We start from the raw sequence: 18738 nt of genomic DNA, 5'->3' as shown, positions 1-18738 counted from the left end.
ATTTTCATACATTTAAAGAGACAAGGACAACATTTATTTGTTTAATCATCAGACTTTATTAAAATACATGTACAAATATTATGATTCGCTTTAAGCTGTATAAGTAAAAAATAAAAAGAAAGGTCCCTGATTTAAGCTGGAATCTTCAGAGTTCCAGGAGTTCTGAGGATTGTCACTTGCCTCCTTTGTCTGACCATTCCTTGTAGCCCCCAGCATAATTACGGGCACTGAAGAGAAGAGAAGGAATTATTGTTACAGCTTTAGCAAAACTGTGATTGTTTAAGCATTCATGATGCCAAGTTTCTTACTTCTTGAAGCCCAGGCTTCTGGCTTTCTCTGTGGCAACAGCTCCGCGTTTTCCCATCTGACAGTGGAAAACCAGTTCAGAGCTGTCCAGAGACGGCTTAACTACACCAAACTTAGACTGGAATTCAGATGTGTCCAGGGACATGTCACTTCCTACATTTTCCACTAAAAAAAAAAAAAGAAAAGCTCCCTTTTTAGTACATATGGCAATTGATGTAAACTGAAAAAAAATTAAATAAAATCAGCACACATAGGCTCCAAAAACATGTCTGTTTTCATTATGTGACTCTGGAGCACAAAACCAGTCTTAAGTCGCTGGGGGTATATTTGTAGCAATAGCCAAAAATACATTGTATGAGTAAAAATTATAAATTTTTCTTTTATGCCAAAAATCATTAGGATATTAAGTAAAGATCATGTTCCATGAAGATATTTTGTAAATTTCTTACTGAAGTATAAAAACTTCATTTTTGATTAGTAATATGCATTGCTAAGAACTTCATTTGGACAATTTTTAAGGCGATTTTCTGATTTTTTTTTTGCACCCTCAGATTCCAGATATTTAAATAGTTATATCTCAGCCAAATATCGTCCTATCATAACAAATATTATTTAGTCAGCTTTCAGATGATGTATAAATCTCAATTTCGAAAAATTGACACTTAAGAATTAAGTTTTGTGGTCCAGGGTCACATATATATCATAGATAGATAGATAGATAGATAGATAGATAGATAGATAGATAGATAGTCAAGCACCCTGTTTGAGAGTTTTTCCAATGATGTGTGCATGCTTTTGTTTTGATTTTGTTTTTCCAATACAATTGATGCAATGCAATTGAGGTCACCTAAAAATGTGCTTAATGTGTAACATGATGCAATGTAATCCGTAGTCCATCTCTCTTACCTGGGATATGGATGGAGCCTGGAATACGCCCTCTATCTACCTCATCTTTACTGCGGACATCCACAACAAGCCCTGAACCCTTCGCCAAGAAAGCTTTGAGATCACTGTAGGAAATCTCCTTATCTACAGCAGAGAGGAATGTGTACAATCAAGCAGTTACGCCTATTCCGGTCACGAAATAAACACTGTTGACTGAGCTCAGTAATAAACAAAAATAAAATACAACAAAATTAAAGTTTATATATATTTTAATAGACCTTACATGCTAAATATTTGATTAATAATAAAAAGGATAGTTTTACCCCAATTATACCATTTAATCGAGATTTTATTTATATGTAAATTTTATGGTTACCTTGTGGCTACTTATTCTGTTTTACGATTTAAATAGTTTTGATGTATGGATGTTCCATATGTTTTTATATGCAAATGGTAATTAAATCATAAAAACATCAAGAAAGTGTTGCATTCCATACACATAAAACGTTTCAATTTCTGCAAGTCATCCTTACGTCACAAGGTTCTTCAGCTCTTTAATGCGAACAAAGTAATGAAAATAACGACCAGGACAGCAGACATGCATTATATTAGATGAGAAGATGCGTAAAATGGAATTGAGTGAACGGGCACCGCAGGATACTAGCACATCCTGCACAAAACGTTCAGCTTGTTATACTGTAAGTAATAAAATGTAGAGATAATGGAAGTGTTTATCACAGGTGCACCTGGGCACTGTCACCCTGACTACAACAGACAACGAAAACAACAGCTGCTCAAAGCCAACATATGCGTTTCCATTACTCAGAAACAGTGAACAAATCTGCAGTTTCACACGTCGCTTTATTTAACTCCCTTAAAGTATGTTTCTTACTTTTAGACGAACACCAACTTACCGCTGCTTGCCATGTTGACAGTAAGACGGTTCACCGGGTGATAGCACCTTTACTTCCTTGTCATTCAAGTTTTTAAAAGCCATCACATTCATATTGGCTGTACTGTAAGAATAGGCGTGGTCTTGTAAAAGGCACCGCCTTGAGCTAACTTCTTAATAAAAGACCCGTAGCTTCAAAATAAAAGACTGCTTACATTGCAAATTGTGCATCTGAATAATAATAATAAATATAATAATAATACTAATAACAGTTATTAGCACACTTTCTGCTGTTATTAACAATAATAATAACAATTTATTATTATTATTATTAACTAGTGCTTATAATCACCACTTGGAATTCTTGATTGTGTAACAAAGCAATTTACCATAGTATACAGATTTCACCAAAACATCTTTTACGGGCTATAAGATTATTGTTACTGCTGCAAACCATAATAAAGTCAGATGGAATCTCCTACAAACATTGTATGGGAGTACAATGGTATATTGATAGAATCATATGGCAAATACCACTTTACATAGTACTCTAATAGAGAAGATTGAGACTTCATCTCACAATTTAGATTTTTTTCCCCCCTTCAATTCTGAGATTATCTCACAATTCTAACTTATTTTCTCAGAATTGAGATATAAATTCAGAAGTGCAAGATATAAAGAAAGAATTATGATATATAATCTTGCATTTGCAAGAAAAAAAGTCTGAATTATGAGAGAAAATGTTGAGAGAAAACCTTATTTTTTATAAAAATGTCAGAATTGTGGCATGTAAAAGAAATGCGGATGTAAACTTGAAACTTCAATAAAGAAAGTCAGAGAAAGAAAAGTCAAAAGAGTTTCTCTCTCACAATTCAGACTCGTACTTAAGAGAGAGAAAAAAAAAAAGTCAGAATTGTGAAATATAAACTCAGAATTCCAAGGGAAAAAAAGTCCCAATTACTTGTTTATTTGTAATTGGATATATTCAATATGAAATAAAACATAATATAACCATTGTGCGTATCCAAAAAGTCATAGTATTACTGCATTACCATGGTACATTTTTATTAATGTCACCATCAAAGTTTTACTGCAGTAAAATCTGGTAATTTGTCAGTAACTATAGTTTAACATGGTCAGTTTTTGTAAGGGAACAGCACACTCTCCACCCCATGAGATGTGGAGAAATGACATAACAGCATGCAGCAATACAGATGTGAAGACATTTACAAAAACACGAGACTAGCCGAACTGACATGAATTAAACTATTTATTGGTAAGGTCTCAGAAGAGTCTCACTTGAGTAAGAATCATCCCTCAATACTGATTTGGTACATCATGACATCCATAATGAGTCTCTTCACAGTGAAAAGAATCCATTTCTATGGTTTGGGTTCTAGTACAGCAACTTTTCTGCATAAAAACAAAACTAAACAAACAGAACATCAAACGGGGTATCAATATTATTCATCTGTGATATCTGAGTGTCACAAAATTCTAGTGTTTAATACCAGCTGTTGATTTGCACATAACAAGCCACCTTCTGTTAGAAATATAAAAGTTGATATTATGAACAATATTCTACTGTGCTGCATAAAGGTAAATCTATACACTGTACATACAGATATATTTTGAAAAACAAGTTTCACAGTTTTAAACTTTATTTAAAGTATAAACCATTTTAAAACACTTTACATAAATTATTTCTGTGTATGACTAGAATTAGCTTTGAAGCAAAAAAAAAAAAAAAAATCAAAATTAATAAAAAAATGAAAAATTATTACATATCGTACAAAGGAAAATAAACTCGACCATCAATGTTTATCTTTGTAGCTAAAAGCAGTGACTCCTTTATGATTGTCATAGAGTACTATGAATGATTAAAACAAACTAAGTAAAAATAAATAGTTTCTGACACTAGTAACCTTTCAATCTGGAGTCTGAGTGTTTTTTTGTTTTTTTTTTTGTTTTTTTTCTGATATCTCTATACAGAAGTGCCCTGGTGAAGGTCTCGTTACTCTAATGCGACTGGGACGTACAAAACTATCGCATCTAAAGCACACTCAGAACTTCACTGTTATCAGATACAATGCAAGTACTGTACTTTTCTATCAGTGATGAGACAAACTACGTCAGACTTGGATGTTCTCATCACTTTTACTCCGCTGGAATTGTCTTGAAGAAACAGTCTGTAGATGATGGGACTTGCTGCAGTGGCAATTGACAGTTTAGCTGTGAAGAATGCGAGGCCTGAGACTGACATTTCTCATGACGGATGTTACTCCTCAGTTCTGACGTCGAGACTGGGCCTCTCCAGCAGCGTGTGAGACTCGCAGCACCTCTCCGATCCAGATCACACGATCACAAGCGTGCCATCTGGCACCAACATCCTCTCGGTAACCCAAAAAATATGGGTCAAAATATCTATTCTTTTTTAAAAAGGGGATTTTTCGTATTTCAGCAACAGTAGCTCTGTTTTGTTTTTCAGTTTATCAGTGCTTTTTGACGTCCATTGTTGAAAAACAAAGACGAGGTCTTTCAAATTGTTCTTTTTTTGCCAGAGGCAGTATTAACAAAGTTTTTGAATGTTCTTCTTTTAAAAGTCCCTGCAGCGTTCAGTGAGTTTCCCCATTAGTTCAATTATTCTCCGTGGGTTCAGGAGATAACGGAAAAAAAGCGAGGAGAAAAAGAGAAAGACAGAGCAAGAGAGAGAAAAAGATTGAGAAAAGAACTGAAAACGGTAAAGGTATAAGCGGAGAGAAAGCAAAATACAAAGAAACAGGATAACAAACGATTTGAACTGTTACCTCCTGCCCATCTCATTCTGTCTCAGGAACTGGATGTTGAAACTGCTGTCCGCTAGTTCAGGATACTGTTCCACGGGTAAAATGTAGTACCCGTCGTACCCCTGCACTTTCCCTGTCGAAAGGAGCTGCTGTCTCTCTCCTTCAGTCCATAAGCGGCTTCCCTCTTTATTATCCCGCGCCCGCTGCTGCTCTCGCAGCCAGGCTCCCGATAGCGCCCGCTGCCGTGCCAACTCCAACAGCCGGGCTCTCTCCTCATCCAGGACGTCCGACGCCAAGCCGTAGCGCACGCTCAGAGAAAGCGTTGGAACCCGAAACTCGACGGTGACCCCTCTTCGTGAGCGACCGCTTACCGTCACGTTGATCCCGCTTTCCAGTGCCTTGCGTCCATTGGTGAGTCCCAAAGCTAGAAGGTCACTGTCAGCTGAGCCGATCTTCACGAAGAAATGGCAGTCACAACCATCCTGCGTGTAGTGCGTCCCGTCTAAGTAGATGGCGTTATTGAGCACCAGAGCCACCTTCCTGCTGTCATCGCTGGCCATGCTGGAGACCCCTGTGACCACACGGCCTTCTTTCACCGCCAGCATCACTCCTCGTCCGATGATGGGGGTACTCGTGCCAAACCAGTGGCCTGGTTTCTCATGTTTGGTCTTGCGCTCTTTGTCAAGAAGCCGGCCCTCCAGAGCCATGAATGCTTGGTTGTGCCGTTCGGCTTCCTGCTGAACTCCGGTTATCAGCTGCAAGAAGACAATTAAAGGCCTTGGTAAATGCAAGCTAGATCACCTAGTCCAATGTTCACTGTTTTGCTTCCCTTGAAAATACAAAATTCCCCTGAGGATTTACTGTGGTGACTCACCTGCCCGTTTTCACTTTCTTGACTGGCGAGGAGCTCATATGGCGGATCCACGAAATAGTGTGTGTGTCTGGGAAAGCCTGGGATAATGTTGCTGAGCTGGAAGCCAAACATCACCAGCCAACTCTTCACATCTGCAATGAAAAATACATAGAAAAGGAGTTTAAGCTTAAGCTTTTGGGGTTTACAATAAAATAAGCAATTAACTGATTATAGGGCCATCTGAATTAAATAATAATAAAATAAATTATAAAATTAAGTATATAATATGGCAAAATTATAAATATTTGTATTATAAATAAAATAAAATCAATAATATTGTAATCTTCAATTAGTTGAAGATGGTTGTGATATAACATACATATATTATTTTTTTGCTTATATATATCATAAGTAAAAAAATAAAATAAATATATATATATATATATATATATATATATATATATATATATATATATATATATATATATATATATATATATATAAGCAAAAAAATAACACACATACACACACACATTTTACTTGTCTTTGCTGAATAAAAGTAATAATTTCTTAGAAAAAAAAATCTTACTGACCCCATACTGCTGAATGGTAGTGTACATGCATAAAAGCATATAATATTTTATATATCATATTTCTCCTATGTAAGAGTGGGCCATCTCTGCCTTGTACAGTTTCTGAATATATTGTTGTTTTCAATATGACTGAACATTAGCAAAAATAATAATAATTATAAAAAAAAACATTTAATCACATTATTTTATAAATTTAATTAACATGTAAAATTGACCTAATTAACTAATTGACTAAACTGCAAAGGCACCCAATTATATGTTCTCACCCGTGACATAATTCTTGACATCCAGCATGTCACTGAGAGGGTTGTTATTCTTGAACATGTATAGGTTAAAGGGTGCCAGATCTTTTCCGATCTTCTGCCACATGGTGTAATCAGGCGATGTCCATCTGGCTGCTAAAACATCATAGTCTCTCTGTGTGAAATGCACCAGCTTGGTTAGTGAGTCATAAAGCCCACCGTGGAAGCCGATGACGAGCTGGAACTCAGGGTTGGAGTCGTGGTACACCTCTCCATAAGCGGTGTATTGCACCTGTTTGATCATCTGCCCGTTGCTGCTGAAGACAGCCAGTGGCGTACCGGTGTTGTCAGAGGCGATGTAATACTCCTCCCCACTGCTCACCTCCATGGCAAACAGATGGCCCTGCAGGTCATAGTACAAAGAGCTGATTTCCGAGCTGGAGTGGTTGAACACATGCGTGACCCGAGTCGGGTTGTTCAGGTCAGCATAAAAGAACTGGAGGTGCTGACCCAGACTGTTCTTAGTAGACACCCTGCGTCCGAGTCCATCGTAACGGTACTGCACGCTCCATCCTGCAGCTGCACGGCTATAGGCGCGCACCAGCTGGCCTTTAGAGTTGTAGTCAAACACATCGCCGCCCCTCTGGCTGAGGTAACCGTCCTCGTCCAGACGGTACTGCACGTCACCGAGCCGCGTGATGCGGTCTCGTAGGTCATAGCGGAGCGGCATGAGTCGGGCGCTGTTACCTGGGTTGAGCAGATGTAGGTTGCCGTTTAAGTCGTAGCTGTAACGCCAAGTGGACCAATCGTTCACCTTGACGCCACTGAGTTGTCCGTCATTGTCGTACTCGTAACGGTACTGCGTGGTGTTGGCGTACGGGCCGATCTTTAGCTCTCGCTTGATTACTCTGCCCATGTTGTCATACTGCACCGTCATCCAGTACATAAGAGAGCGGAAGATCTCATACTGAACCTCTTTGATTCGGCCGTGAGCATCGAAATGCTTGCTGAGGGTCATGACGGCAGTGGTGATTATCTGATTGATGTCGTAGTAGATGACGCCAAACTTTCCAAAGTGCTCCACTTTTCCGGAGATCTCATCATAGCGGTAAAGATCAACAGGAAGTGGTGTCTCACTGATTACTGGCTTCATGCTTGCGATCCTAAAACTATTGTCGTGGTAGGTGTAGTCGAAGCGCGCGTTCACCATACCTTCTTCCGAGAAGCGATAGATCTGCTTGTCGATCAGGGGACCCATTTTACGATAGCGAATAGTGCACGAAAAGCCACCACTTTGCAAGTTGACCATTTTTAGCACGCCGGCTGTCTCGTCGTAGCCAAAGGTGATGGCTGTGCTGTCGTACAAGATCTCGGAAAGCTTGGCCAGCTTGCCGTATTTGTAGAGCACACGACGGCCGGTACCAAGGCAGTAGGTGGCCTGAGGGCGTCCGTCCTCGCTGAAGTCGTAGATGATGGACGCGTTGCTCTCTGGCGGGTTGTAGATGTTGCGGATGTAGCCGATGGAGACGTGAGTGAACATAGTGTGACGGGCAACGCTGGGCATGGTGACAGCCGTGATGCGGTTAGACGCATCGAATTCAAAGATGTATTGTCTCTGACTCTGCAGGAGCAGCACCATGGACTGTGGAGAGAAATATTTTCAGAATATCATTATCATGCTGATATTAATTAGCAACAACATCTTTAACAAGCTGTCATAATTAAAAAAAAAATCATGCATCAGAGTTTCTGCACTAAATGTTGGAAAAATGTATTTATAAATCGATTTACAGATGGAATTTTGTAATATACTGTGTATATTTTTGGTGTACATGTATATATATATATATATATATATATATATAGATAGATTGATAGATAGATAGATAGATAGATAGATAGATAGATAGATAGATAGATAGATAGATAGATAGATAGATAGATAGATAGATAGATAGATATAGAGAGAGAGATGTAATATTTTTGTTGTGCATCTGTCATTTTATTAATTTTTGATTTTTCAAATATTTTTTAAATATATAATTCTATATTTCTACATTTTGCTTTTTAAGTTTACAATCTAATATTTATATTTTATTTTGCCTTTAGTTCAATGAGCATAAACAATTTTACATTTTAAAGTTATTCTCTTTTCAATCATAAATTTTAGTTAACAAAAATGTTTTATTAACAATTATTAATATAATTATCATAATTATTAACATTATTATTAATTAATTATTAATAATTAATTATTATGCCCCCAGTTCTAAGCTTAAATATCACTCATTTGAGTTAAATATAAACTTTAAAAAAAGAACAAATGGCCAATTAAAAAGAAAAGTTTAAAAATATATATAAATCCTAATTCATGGTATATTATCTGACAAAATATTTTTTTACTTACATGTTCAGTATATTTAAAAATTTCAAAGCAAAGCAAATAACAACAATAACAAAAAAAAAAAAAAAAACATCTTAAAAAATGTCTAAATTCATCTTTACCCTAATCTCATCATTACCCCAATCAATAATCTCACCTTGTCCAGGTAACTGTAGCTCCAGACCTTTCCATCCACAAAAGAGCGTGAGAGGATTCGGCCCTGTGGGTCAAACTCTGTTCTCTCGCTCATACTCCCTCGGTGCAGCCCCACTAGCTGGCCTGTGCTGGAGTATGACACATTCACCACTGCAAGGCTGCTGCTCGGCTGCCATATTGCTGGCCTGCCCTGGGCATCATACGTGATCCTCAGCGTGAACTTCCTGTGGTCGTCATAGATTTTCTCAGTCCGTGTGTTCCTATCAAAATCTATTGACAGGAGGTTGCGCCCATGTGCCTGCAAATTTCACAAACATTTGACATGAGAACCTCTCTATTTAGTGAGATTATTTAGTAACCAATTAGATGATCAAGCAGGATTCTTTGCTTGCTTTGTGCACTAATATGCAAAAATAATGTATTACAGTAATGATATTAAAATCTTAGAGCGAGTGCCCACCCGAAGTTTCCTGCCAAACACAGTGACCTTGCCCTTGGACAGTTCTTTGCGCAGCCTCCACTCGATAGAGTTCAGACCGTTATCAGTGGGAAGGGTGATGTTCCTGCGGCCGATGGTGGGACTCACTGATCCTGCCAGGATATGGGGCTCGGTGTGGTAGCTGATGCCCATCCCATTGGCATACATTACTCTCAGAGTGCCATTGTTACACAGTTGGTAGCTGTTCCGTACTTGATCTGCAGGGGGCAATAGAGTGACATCAAATTACCATTAAATTAAGAACAAAAAATATTTCATGACAAATTTTCAACAAGACAAGAGTACAAAACGACAACTACAAAAAAAGGCTTGATTTATTCTGAACTCATGAAAGGGCTGCGGGGCATTCATCAGCTCAAGAACAGTCTGGCTGTCTTTCTTAAGATCATAAAAGATAACAAGAGCAGTGCTTTGTTTATAACAAATGATGTGAAGCCTCAAATCCTTTTGTTTCAGAGTGCCACAAACATTTACTATCCTTCAGAACATCCACTATAAATAAATTACAAAACATGAAACTAATTTATAAGCACAAGGTACGCTCATAATTTGAGATAATATAGTTTATAATTTATATGGAACCTTTTAGAGGCGTTTAGTCAATTTATTATTCGCCATGAGCGTGTCAAGGTTAGATTCAAAAGCGTGATCTGAGGAACGTTCTCCTTGGACTAAATCCTCTGTAATTCAGTCAGAAGGTTCCTCCCTCGTCCTGTGTTACGTCTGGTTGTATTGAAGTTTGAGTTTTTGGTTTCGTCTGCCATGGGAAGGAAGTAAAACATTGTTGTTCTCTCGCTCTGTCTTTCTGTCCTTTCATCTTAACAGATGAAATAAGCTTTGGGAGAGTGGGGTTTGTGGTTGAGGGCAGATGGAAGACAGTGAATATTTGCTTGGGATAAGGTAATGAATTTGTCTCAAATCATATGCATCACAGCAAAACACAACTGGAGCGCTAGGCATGGGAGAGAAAACAAATGCTGTTTTCTGCACTGAATCATATAGTACTTTGGCTTCCAGCCTCCCACATGGATGCCGGGGGTATCTGTATCTTGCTGAGTAAGTTTGTATGCAATGATATATAAAACAATTAAGTTCAAAATGAAACGAAATACGAAAGCAACCAAGCTGAGCAGAGAATCTTTTACAAAAAGTATTTTTGTAACCCAAAATACAAATTCAAAACGGCTAGTGAGCAGACATACCTTGCACGACAGTATAAGACGCTTCTACCGACGAAAGATTAGTGATAACAGTGATGTCATCATCTCTGTTGGAGCTCTCAATGTCAATGTTGATGGATTTTTCGATCTCCCTATGCAGACTTGTAACCATCCCCGTGGGGTACGTCACATTGGTTAGTCTTCCTTCACTGTCATACCTGAAAATACACTAAATGTTAGTAAAAGCCATTTTCAAGTTCATATTTGTAAAGCACTGGAGACAATCATAACTATACCCAATCTTTGACCATCTCAAAAAACAAAAAAAAACTGTGTTCTCTAGACAGACAATCACCCTATTCAGCGCTATCTTGCCTGTTTCTCTCTTTCTCTCTCTCTGTGTAACATTACATTAGGGAGCAGATCTGGATCCTGCCACAGATCTGTCACAGTCTGGCTGATGTCTGTGCCAGTGCAGTGGAGTGTGGGGAATTCTGCATTCTCAGGAGCAAGCTTGCGCTGTTCTGTTCCTGGAGATTTACTTTCCTGCAGAGTGTTCCAACTCTAATCAAACACACCTGAAAAAGTTAATCAAGATCTTCAGGTTCCCTTGGAAATTACTGGCAGGTGTGTTGCTGGGTTGCAACAGAACTCTGCAGGAAAGAGAGGAATTTCTCCAGCACTCTTTTCAAAGTCAAATAATGGATATTCCTACTGGATTTCTCTAGCTTTCAACCAAAGTGTTCCATGATGACACACTACCGTTCAAAAGTTTGGGGTTAGTAATATTTTTAAATGTTTTTGAAAAAGTCTTTTAAGCTCATCGAGGCTGCATTTATTTGACAAAGAATACAGTAATAAATATGGTAGAAAAATAATATTGATAAATATTGTTACAATTTAAAATAACTGTTCCCTATTTTAAAATATTTTAAAAGTATAATTTATTCCTGTTACGACAACGCTCAAGAAATGCATATTATGAATGATAAAAACAGTTAACAAACAAAACATACTGGCCCCAACTTTTGATTTGGTAAGGCATAAAAACAAAAAAAGTCACATTTCTATCTTTTTTTTTTTTTGAAGTGTAATATTATCACCAGATAGGATAATTCACAGTGTTTCACACACCTGCTTCTGTAAACATTTGCTAAACAGGTTTTATCAACTAATGTACAAGTCTTGACTCACTGACACATTTTATTTGCTTAAAAGTGAATGTTTATCATTAACTTTGCATATCTCCTTGGGCTGATCGGAACGTGAAGACAATGCTAAATAAAACTTCTGTTGAGTGTTTCGTGCGTATACAAAGATTTAAATGTGCAACTTACTCATAAAAGGTTGTCCAGCCAGTCTCATCAGCCTTGGTGGCCAACAAACCAGTGTTTCCATTGTATCCCAGCAGAACGATCTCTTGGTTGAGAGCAGAGATGGAGCGCAGGCTTCCTGCAGGATCTAGTCCCAGCGTAACCACCTGATTCTCAGGCTGCAGGATGAGCCTGAGCAGTCCCGCTCCCCCCTGCCCTGCCCCGTCCCTCCGCATTTTCACCGTATTATTGCAGTTATCCACCACTGTGGCCAGCTCTCCATCAGGACCGTAGCTGAAGTTGTAGAGAGGCAGACCCGTCACAAGACTGATGGTCTGTAGGTGGAGACCCTCCTCGTTAAACACATACAGCTCTTGTTCCTGAGGGGATGCAACCTCGTATCGGCCCAACGCTGAAGGCCCTGGTCGGTTAGTGCGCACAGCCCGGATCCGAATGTTATTGAGGTCTGCAATGTAGAGCGTGCCATCCGGTGAGACGGCCAGAGACATGGGGGAGTTGAGGTTGGCGTCTGTAGCGTATCCGTCGTCTCCTGCAAAGCAGTTACAGTTGACGTCGTTCTTGCAGTCGCACTCTGACGCAGCGCCAGCCAGCAGTGACATCTCTCCGTTGGTGCTAACTTGCCGCACACGGTTGATCTTCTTCTCGTCCGTCTCGGCGATGTAGAGCACACCCGTATGGGAGATGGCGATAGCTGTGGCGCTCTCCAAGGCGGAGTGGATGGCCAGTTTGCTAAGGGAATAGTCAATGCCAGGCACCTGGCAGTGCATGGGACGCCCCGCGATGATACTCACTTGGTGGTTTTCAGTGATGCGTAGGATAACGTTGTTCTCTAGCACATACAGAGAGTTATCCATGGGGTTTACTGCCAAGTCGGTGGGCCACTCCAAGCGTACCTGGATAAAAAATAATTTAAAGTTTTTAAATTAAGCTTTCAGATTAACCATGTATCATCTTCTGGGCTTCTGATCAAGTTTTTGCAAGCCTGCTAGACATGATTAATACTTGCATATCTGCACTTTCAGCTCAGAAGGTCTGTTTTGAAGAAGTAGATTTTATGATCAAATGAGTTGACTCTGAGTCTCCCGAGTTCCTGTTTCTGCCTGTGAATAATTTATAACATGGGCTTGCTGACCTGACTGACATCCATGCTGGAATCGCAGCTCAGTGGGCGCACAGCAGTGAGGTCATTGGCGCCCAGGAGAGTAGAGATGATGCCGTTTTGATCCACCTTCCTAATCATGGTGGCATCCACAAAGTACATAAGCCCGTTTTTATCTACAGCAATACCTGAAAGAGAAACAAACAGGTAAAGAGTCAAGCAGGAAGTTCAGGGGTGACGCAGACTCACAAACCCTTTGCCTGTCAGACTCGTTTCTTTTTGTCTTCTGCTGTTCTTAATGATTAGAGCAAGTGAATCTTTGATCTGGTTTCAACCTGTTCTAAGTTTATCTTCAAGCTCTGCTCAATTCGTCTTTCTCTCCCAAGCCCCTGTCCTATATAAGCTAGCAAATAATACACGTCCATCAGGCGTCACTCCTGTGTCAACCCATCAATTCCCCTTATCAGACACCGAAGGCAGAGCAGACGAGAATATCTCGAAGTGCTGACAAGAAGATGCTCATAGAATGGACCTGTGTAGGTGTATGATGCAGAGGGGTTTGAACAAAAAGACGGGGAGACAAATAGCATGAGGGGAGAGACTGAGTGCACTTGACTGAGCCTTTTCACTGTGAAGTCATTTGGGAATCGGTAATGAGGCCTGTGTAGTCTGTCACCTCTCTACTCTCTCTCTCCAGAAGCTCAAATTCAACGTCACATACAGAAAATGTGACATCCTTGACAGTTTGGTGTCAGACTGGATATTTTTTCCTTACACCAAACCTGGATTTCACTTTTAAAACCAGCTCCAACTTATCATTGTACCTTTATCTTTTGCTTTCTCGATGCTATATTTGTTTTGGTTGGATATGCTGTGCTTGACTAAATTCAATTTGAACACTGAACTTTGAATTTGTGACCCATTGTGTGCATGCTGAATTCATAAAAGCAGATTTAATAAGTTCAGATATTTTTTGAACTGTTATTTTATTTACTATTTACTTCGTCATCAACGCAAGACATCATGAACTGGTATAAACCCAATTAAAAAATATGTTTATATATAACACAAGCTATCTAGAGGAAAATTTAATTGCTCAGTTGCTGCTCTTTCACAACAACTGAAGGAGAATTAATGAAGTTCTGAGATATGTTACTCCACTTTATTAGGGAAAATAGACACAAATGAGACCGCTGGCATACAGTAATAGTGTGTACAGCTATAAAATGAATATGGATAGCATTTGATGAGAAATATTCAAGTTCATATCGAGATCTCTGGCATTTGACCACAGAGTTGGGTGATATCGTGATATGTACAGTGTGAGACATTGTTGAGATTGCATCTTAAGACTTCTCCAATCATTTAGTCTGCCCACAATAAGCTGCAAATTCTCATTCAAATCTGCCTCCATCCAATCAGTAATTAAATGCTAAATGCAAAAATCTTTTTCACTTGGATGTACATCACAATATGGAAGTAAAGATACTTCCATTTCATTGTGACTTTATTCAGAACTCTTCCTCCTAATCTCACTGAGAATGTCTGAAACATTCACCAGAAATATTTAATAGAACTCATTGTGATTTTTCTTTCTGTGCGATCTACCTAAACACCAATGCTGTATAATACAGAAATATGCTCGCTTACAGCTCTGAACTGTAACACGAGAGTTAAAAGAGCCACCACGTTAAGTAACATTATCTTTGAGAGACAGACAGAGAGAGAGAGAATACCAAGAGACTCCGATAATCGAAGCCGGAGACTCACACTCCCCATAGCACATTCAGAAATTAATTAATAGCTTAAGGTTGAATGTTCTCTGTGATTGTGGAAGCATCTGGAGGATAAGGCTCTTTTTATCCATGTTAGGTGTCACTGCTACAAAGGAAGCAGATGTAAAGACAGCCTGCAGAAACATTTCTTCACCTCAGACAGACACATGTAAGTGCGATTTTATCTGATGTGAAGGGGATAACCCATGCAATAAGCAATAAGATCTAGCTGCTGTTTTGGTTTTCTTCAACGTTTCAACCTCACCTTTGGGGCTCATGAGAGTGGCTTCTACAGCTTTGCCCCCATCCCCGCATCTCTCATCAAAGGGCAGGCACTGTTCTCCTGTGCCCGCCACCACCTCGGCATTGTCGGCCAGCAGTCTTCCCCCTGTGAGCGATCGCACCTTGTAGATTCGCCGAGAATTTGTGTCAGAGATGAACAGAGCCCCAGAGACTGGGTCCACAGCCAGGAAGTACTTATGAGTCGGGTTGTTACTACGAAAAATTAGGTCATTACAGAGTCAGTGCTGCAATTACGCAATTAGGCATAATGTGCTGCTTTATCGCTATATTTATATTCAGTGAATAATTTAAGTTAAAGAGAAAGAAATTACGTTAAAGGCTCACCTGTGTCGAAAATCCTTATTTCTGTAAATGAAGAAAAGAACAAGAATCACAATTATGATTCCAATATATCATGACAAAATATATATTGTGTATTTTATTTAAGAGTAAACTGATTTAAAAAAAAAAATTAAATCTAGGTAAAAGTACAATTTTCCCCAAGGACGGTAACTATATTAGCGTCTACAATAACACACAATAACATTTTGCTTATTAAAAGTTTTGTCGCCTGCCACTTTAAATGCTCAAGCCTTTAAAAGCAGGATGAATTCTAATTGGCTGCTAATGATTTTATGAAAAAAATGAAAATGATTCCAATCATATTGTTCTCCTGAGCTGTTACTGTTATTAGTTGTGGACTGCTTTTCTTTTAAATTTAGAATGATTTTTCAAACTTTGTTTTAAATTATAGTTAATTATAGCACTGTAGTTATCATCCTTGGTGTGAACGGGCCTAACAACAAAAGTCTCCTCTGCTCCTTTCTCAATACCTGAGCTCCAGTATGCGTGTGGTATTGAGATTGGGATAAACTCTGCGTACGAAATTTAAGTCTCCGACGTAGAGGCTGCCATCAATGCCTGCTGCCAGGGCTACAGGTGCCAACAGCTTATTTCCATCAGCCAGGCCATTACAGCTCGGGCATGAGATGCTTCGTCGTCGCCCATTACCCATGATGCTTGTGATGATGGGTGGCTGCTGGGACACAAAGATGTTCTCACCGCTGCCCTTATGAAGGATGCCTGGTGTCAGATGAATAAAGAAACAATAACCATTTAAATGAAAAAAGAAAGTGCTATTTTCAAAAGACCATTTTTAGTAAAAGCTGTTTACCTGAGCCATTTCTGAACATTACAACCACATTTTCAGAGCATTACATTAAATTATTGATCAAAATGACAGACTCTTCCACTGAAAGCAGCCAGGCATCACATCACATCAGACTTCCTGTGTGTCAGAAAGGGATGGCCCTCTCCTCACCTCAAATCTCGGTCTCAGTGGGTCTGAGACTGGTCCAGAAAAGTTACTTTACACTTTAACCAGTGACAATCAAGAATAGAATTTTAAGTTAGCATAATTACTTATTACAGTTCACGTAATTATCAAGCATTTATTTAAGTTTAACTATTTATCAAATAATACTAAAAATAACCAGAAATAAAAGTGATTAAAGGGGCCCTCTAATATTTTTCCCTTGAAGTTCACGTTCAAGAATTATTCTAGGTTTCTTGCAAGGTTTATATATATGTATATATATATATATATATATATATATATATATATATATATAGTTCTTCATTATGGGATCAAGTGTTGCCACTAATGCTCCATCTAAATAAATAAATAAATACACACAAAACAGGTGCAAAACAGGCTCATACCACTGCGCAGGTTGAGTATATGGTGTTTGTCCAGAGACCAGCCGCCCAGATTGGAAGGTTCCAGCTCATAGCCTTGAAGCATAGCCGTCCTCTTCTCCCACAGCACCAGACTAGGACATGATTCATATTCATACCCCACAGAGACTTGGGGACAAAGACAGAGAGAGTGAGAGAGAGAGGGAAAAAAGAGAGTACACAAAATGTATCAAAACAGCATTTAATTAACTACATGACAAGCCAATATTAGAGATGATTAATTTACATACAATGCAAGCAGATTGGATGGGGAGTCTAGCTGAGAAACAGTGAGGGAGAATATAAATATTTATTTGAAAACCACATGCTAAATTAAAAGCCAGAATCTTTAGAGAAACAATAAAAATTCAGCACTTAAGAGACACACATTTGAGGCAACTGTAAGCTATAAACGACCCTGCAGCAATCATCACAACATTTCTCTTTGCAGACTGCTGGGCAGAAGTAGGACATATCAGGTTCTGGGCAAGCCTTCACAAATCACCGCAGCTTGGGTGCTTTCACAACCACAAAGCACCTCGGTAAAGTGTGAACGTGATTTGTTCAGACACCCTGTGGCTGGACATGACTTCAGCTTTCACTTCTCCAACAGGACCGTGTGATCTGTGCTGCTGCCACAGGGTCATTGCAAGATATGTGTTTTCACAAAAAACTTTCCTTCCATTTCTTGAAAAGTGGAGCACAACTCCATGAAGCCATTAGCATAAATACATATGGAGATATACCGACGAGGCAGGTGAGAATTTATAGCTGTGTAGACGCGAGTGGGACTGTGGGTACCTCAAAATATAAATGAAAAAGATGTAGAGAGCTGGAAGGTAGACAGGCTGAGAAAGCAGCGGAAAGACAAAGAGAGATTAGTGGGTGTTATAAGGAGGTCACACCAGACAGAGTGCTGTTCTCAGCGTTTCCCTCGGCTCACTGCGGCTGCTCTCTGAACCTGTGTGTTTCTCTGACAGGGACGGTCAGGATGAATGATCTTTGGGTCCTACGTTCACACGCATGAGCACAAATCCTGTCTGATGTGTTAACTTTCACTGTGTTCAGTCAGCAGAGTGACCGATTACCCATGGCTGTTTAACTGCTGTGTGTCCTGAACGGTCACTACAGTCCCCAGGGTCCCAAATAAACATCCATCAAGCAGCAAACATGGACAAATTTTATATTTGACAGGTGAATTTCACAGTGTCACAAGCCAATCTGGAGGATGACAATTTTTTTATAATGGATTAATTGGATTTTGTAAGTTGTGATGTGGAGAACATCTGTTATTAACGTTACTTAAAGTAGTGAAAAGCATGTTTGTATAAGACAAATTTGAAAAATGGTGAAAGCACACAACCCAAGCTGTTCAAAGCATGAGAGCACTTTACCTTAACCGTTTCAAAAGAGGCTCATAAGAGGAGAGTTTAATGTGGGCTGGGTACCATGTCAACTGCTGACAGAGCATTTGTGCCGTTTAATGCGCTTGAGAGATGTGTTTAATGCATTCGCCAGCACATATCTTACATTTTACTGTTATATTCATTTTCTGTAAATGTTATGAACTGAAAGTCATGCCTATTTCCATTGCACCAAGACCAAACTTTGTATTTACATTAATGATGGAACAAAATTATGTTTTTTAAATGAAATAAAACCGAAAATTAAAGTTTTATTTTAGCTGAAAACTGAAATAAAGTTTATTTAATAAACAAATAATTAATCAATATACTTAATAACTGACACTCAAAAA

General features: G+C 38.9%; 2 protein-coding genes and 1 long non-coding RNA gene across 10 annotated transcripts in view; 1 reads left to right on the top strand and 2 right to left on the bottom strand.

Moving 5' to 3' along the window:
• Positions 1–38: 38 nt before the first annotated feature.
• On the bottom strand, positions 39–2240 carry tstd1 (thiosulfate sulfurtransferase like domain containing 1). Its single transcript, XM_058798345.1, has 4 exons — positions 2106–2240; positions 1213–1335; positions 309–471; positions 39–227 (listed from the first exon to the last, which is right to left on the bottom strand). Exons 1-4 carry the CDS (start codon positions 2116–2118, stop codon positions 173–175), a joined length of 354 nt encoding a protein of 117 aa, XP_058654328.1. The 5' UTR covers positions 2119–2240; the 3' UTR covers positions 39–172.
• A 1095-nt stretch (positions 2241–3335) lies between these two features.
• tenm2a (teneurin transmembrane protein 2a) overlaps positions 3336–18738 on the bottom strand; it is a 646939-nt gene continuing 631536 nt past the window's right edge. For all 8 annotated transcript variants that reach the window (XM_058798657.1, XM_058798659.1, XM_058798660.1 and 5 more), the window contains 12 exons: positions 16968–17111; positions 16079–16328; positions 15591–15611; positions 15229–15458; positions 13222–13376; positions 12093–12982; positions 10798–10973; positions 9557–9792; positions 9098–9394; positions 6582–8199; positions 5744–5874; positions 3336–5624 (listed from right to left, as the gene is read on the bottom strand). In XM_058798657.1, the coding sequence (XP_058654640.1) occupies positions 4887–5624; positions 5744–5874; positions 6582–8199; positions 9098–9394; positions 9557–9792; positions 10798–10973; positions 12093–12982; positions 13222–13376; positions 15229–15458; positions 15591–15611; positions 16079–16328; positions 16968–17111 (4886 nt within the window). In that variant the 3' untranslated portion in view covers positions 3336–4886. The remainder of the gene's footprint in view (positions 5625–5743; positions 5875–6581; positions 8200–9097; positions 9395–9556; positions 9793–10797; positions 10974–12092; positions 12983–13221; positions 13377–15228; positions 15459–15590; positions 15612–16078; positions 16329–16967; positions 17112–18738) is intronic.
• On the top strand, positions 11397–17735 carry LOC131553781 (uncharacterized). Its single transcript, XR_009274262.1, has 3 exons — positions 11397–11533; positions 15061–15132; positions 17434–17735. It is a non-coding gene; the product is annotated as an uncharacterized LOC131553781 (long non-coding RNA).

Source organism: Onychostoma macrolepis, chromosome 14 (genome assembly GCF_012432095.1).
Source record: "Onychostoma macrolepis isolate SWU-2019 chromosome 14, ASM1243209v1, whole genome shotgun sequence".
NCBI lineage: Eukaryota > Metazoa > Chordata > Actinopteri > Cypriniformes > Cyprinidae > Onychostoma > Onychostoma macrolepis.
Note: the sequence above shows the minus strand (reverse complement) of the source record. Positions and strands in the feature narration are given on the sequence as shown.

Coding starts and splice junctions, on each gene's coding strand:
- tstd1 (XM_058798345.1), bottom strand. Junction 472..1,212: donor AGGCTCCATCCATATCCCAG/GTAAGAGAGATG, acceptor TTTTTTTTTTAG/TGGAAAATGTAGGAAGTGAC. Junction 228..308: donor AGAAGCCTGGGCTTCAAGAA/GTAAGAAACTTG, acceptor TCTTCTCTTCAG/TGCCCGTAATTATGCTGGGG.